Raw genomic sequence first — 3,077 nt, 5'->3', positions numbered from 1 at the left:
ACTGAACCCCACAACTGTTCAACAACCTATTGGTGCCTGACCGGTTTCAGAAGACAGAATCTGGACGACTAGGACATTTTCTTTTGGTAAATACGTTTATGAAGATAACTGGGACCCTTGTAGCCCAGAAAGCTAAAAGTTTTCCCTCGTAGAGCAAGTAACCTTACGTTCTAATGTCTTCCACGTTTGAGAGCTAGGCGGATGGTCTAGGCTAGTCAGTCCCCGGAGTTTATTATTCTTTGCTAACAATATCTAATTCAAAATTCTACTAAAATGCCAAGCTCCTTTTTGTGCCTGTGTATTTTTGGAGAATATATATATATATATATATATATATATATATATATATATATTTATTTATGGAGCTGAGGACCGAACCCAGGGCCCTGTGCTTGCTACGCAACTGCTCTACCACTGAGTTAAATCCCAACCCCAGTAGATATTATTTCTAAATGGATATTGTTGCCTACACAAAAGACTCTTGTTGCGGTCGAAAATGCAACAGCTTCAGGGAATAAACCTGGGGCTGGGTCAGGATGCCCAGTAGAGTAAGCCAGTGGACTGCTGTGCTTTGTCTCTGGGCAGATACTTGTGGATGTTGCCAAATAGCTCATAGTTAGAGGGTGGAGAAGGGGTGTGGCCACCCTTCTGGCTCCTTTGCTATCCTTTCTCTGTTCTGCTTGCTTAAAGTGGGGACAGGGATACTTAATCCCACACTGACCTAGCCATTCAAGATGTTCCTCAGCATAGGCAAAGTGCCTCGGGCTGAAGAAATGTGTCTAAATATGTTATTCTGAGCTGTAGAGAACCATTTTTTCATTTTCCTTTGAACTTTAGATTTTGATTTATGAGACTGGGTTTTTCTGTGGGTAGCTTTGTCTATCTTGGAACTAATTCTGTAGACCAGCCTGGCCTAGATCTCACAGAGGTCTGCTTCCCTCTGCTTCTGGAGTGCTGGAATTAAAGGTGTGCTCCACCATTGCCCAGCACTTCTATGAACTTCTGATTATGACAGCATTAGATTCAGATGCTCAAACCTGTTTACCATCGCCTTCCTCACCTGCTCCAAAGTTCTCATAGACATGAGCCTTGGTCCAGCACCCTCCCCAACCCCACCCCCATTGTTATTGCAGGTACTCATATGACAGAGGTACCAGAATTGTGTCTGGTTTAAGCAGGTGAGCTCTTCAAACCCAGGCCATGGGAAAGTATGAAGCCTTAACGCAGAACAATAGCCACAAGACAGTGGACCAGGAGTGCTGTGGCCTACCACACTATGTCTACAGCCAAGAAGAAGAGGGTGTCTGTGAGGAGGATGAGCACACCATCCTTCCAGAAGCGGAAGAGGAGGAGGCCTTCTCCCCAGGCACTGGGGAACATTGTGGGCTGCAGAATTTCACACGGATGGAAGGAAGGTGATGAGCCCGTCACCCAATGGAAGGCCATAGTTCTAGATCAACTGCCAACAAATCCCTCTCTCTATCTGGTCAAGTATGATGGAGTTGATTGTGTCTATGGACTGGCACTTCACAGCGATGAGAGGATTTTAAAGCTTAAGGTCTTGACTCACAAAGTTGTGTTTCCTCAAGTTAAAGACGCCCATCTCGCAAGTGCCATGGTTGGCCGTGCTGTGGAGCATAAATTTGAGGGCAAACATGGCTCTGAGGACAACTGGAGGGGGGTGGTCCTAGCCCAGGTGCCAATCATGAAGGACTGGTTTTACATCACCTATGAGAAAGATCCAGTCCTATATATCTATCAGCTCCTGGATGATTACACAGAAGGTAATCTCCATATCATTCCAGAGATTTCGCCAGCAGAGGTGAAGTCAGACGTTGACAGCGACATCTTAACAGGTCAATGTGTGCAGTTCACCAGAAGTGACGGGTCCAAAAAGATCGGCAAAGTCATTTACCAAGTTCTAGCCAAGCCTTCCGTGTACTTCATCAAGTTTGATGGTGACGTCCACATCTATGTCTATAATCTGATGGAATAGATCCGTTAAGGTGAAATTCACAAAGTGAGGGGACATATATGGGGAATTTATAGGATTGGGGTGAAAATGTTTGTTTTTCTGTGTTTCAGATACCCAATGGCCTTTGACAACCCCAGTATCTTTTCCAGTGGATTTTGTTTTTGCACTAAAAATTAAAATGTGTGATGTGACGTGTTGTGTGTGCATACTTTTGTGGAGGAGACTGGTTGTGGTGGATGGAACATTTAGAGGAAGCCAGAAAGTTCAAGGCTGTGAACAGCAAGTCTAATGTCACATACGCTAAAACAAACAGGACTGAGCTGGTCTGGTCTTTAGGGAGAGGAAAGAACTGGAGATGAGGCTTAGAGGAGCAGGGATGGCACAGGGGAAAAAAAGATGGATGTTTAGGAAGCAGTGGAGAGGGTCCAGAAATAGAAAGACTCTCTGAGGGGAAGTTTGAGGGAGAAACAGATAGTTGGGGAAAGAGTGGCAGGTAACAGAGAGGTGGTCTTGGAACTCAAGGGGAAACCCAATAAACTGATCCAAGCAGACTCAGAATCAGAGAAGATCAGGGATTGTTTGACTAACAAAACCTAATGAAACCTGTTTCTCATATGTAGATATATTATTTTTATTTATCTGGGTAGGGCAAGGCATGAATACAGGAGACCACAGTGACAAGAATAGTCAGGTCCCCTGGAGCTGAAATTAAAGGTGGTTGGGAGCCATTGGACATGAGCTCAAAGAACAAATCAAAGTCCTCTTTCAAAGCAGATGAGCTCTTAATCCATTGGTTATCTCTCCAGGCCCCTAAAGTCATCTTTTTAAATACATCCAACCTTCACATGCAGAGAAGAGACCAGAATGAGGGTAAGAAAGAATAAATTGATGGTGATGTGGTAGAAAGACTAAAGAACACATGTGGGAGTTGAGGACACTGAGGGACGAAGGAATTCCAAGATGGAGTCCTCAAAAAGTGAAGCAGGAGACCCAGGAAGAACAGAAAGGCTCTCGAATGAGTTGAACTTGGGCCACATCCATATTGGTCTCTTTGGTTCCTTAAAGAACAGCCGAGCTATCACTACAGAGGGTGGATGTGAGG

General features: G+C 44.6%; 1 protein-coding gene across 1 annotated transcript; it reads left to right on the top strand.

Moving 5' to 3' along the window:
- The first annotated feature begins 1,138 nt into the window (after nt 1-1,138).
- LOC134484391 (Y-linked testis-specific protein 1-like) lies at nt 1,139-2,154 on the top strand. Its single transcript, XM_063280656.1, has one exon. It carries the CDS (start codon nt 1,277-1,279, stop codon nt 1,994-1,996), a length of 720 nt encoding a protein of 239 aa, XP_063136726.1. The 5' UTR covers nt 1,139-1,276; the 3' UTR covers nt 1,997-2,154.
- The last annotated feature ends 923 nt before the right edge of the window (nt 2,155-3,077 follow it).

The sequence above is a fragment of the Rattus norvegicus genome, chromosome Y (genome assembly GCF_036323735.1).
Source record: "Rattus norvegicus strain BN/NHsdMcwi chromosome Y, GRCr8, whole genome shotgun sequence".
NCBI lineage: Eukaryota > Metazoa > Chordata > Mammalia > Rodentia > Muridae > Rattus > Rattus norvegicus.
The sequence above is the reverse complement of the archived record's forward strand: the minus strand, read 5'-3'. Positions and strand labels throughout refer to the sequence as shown.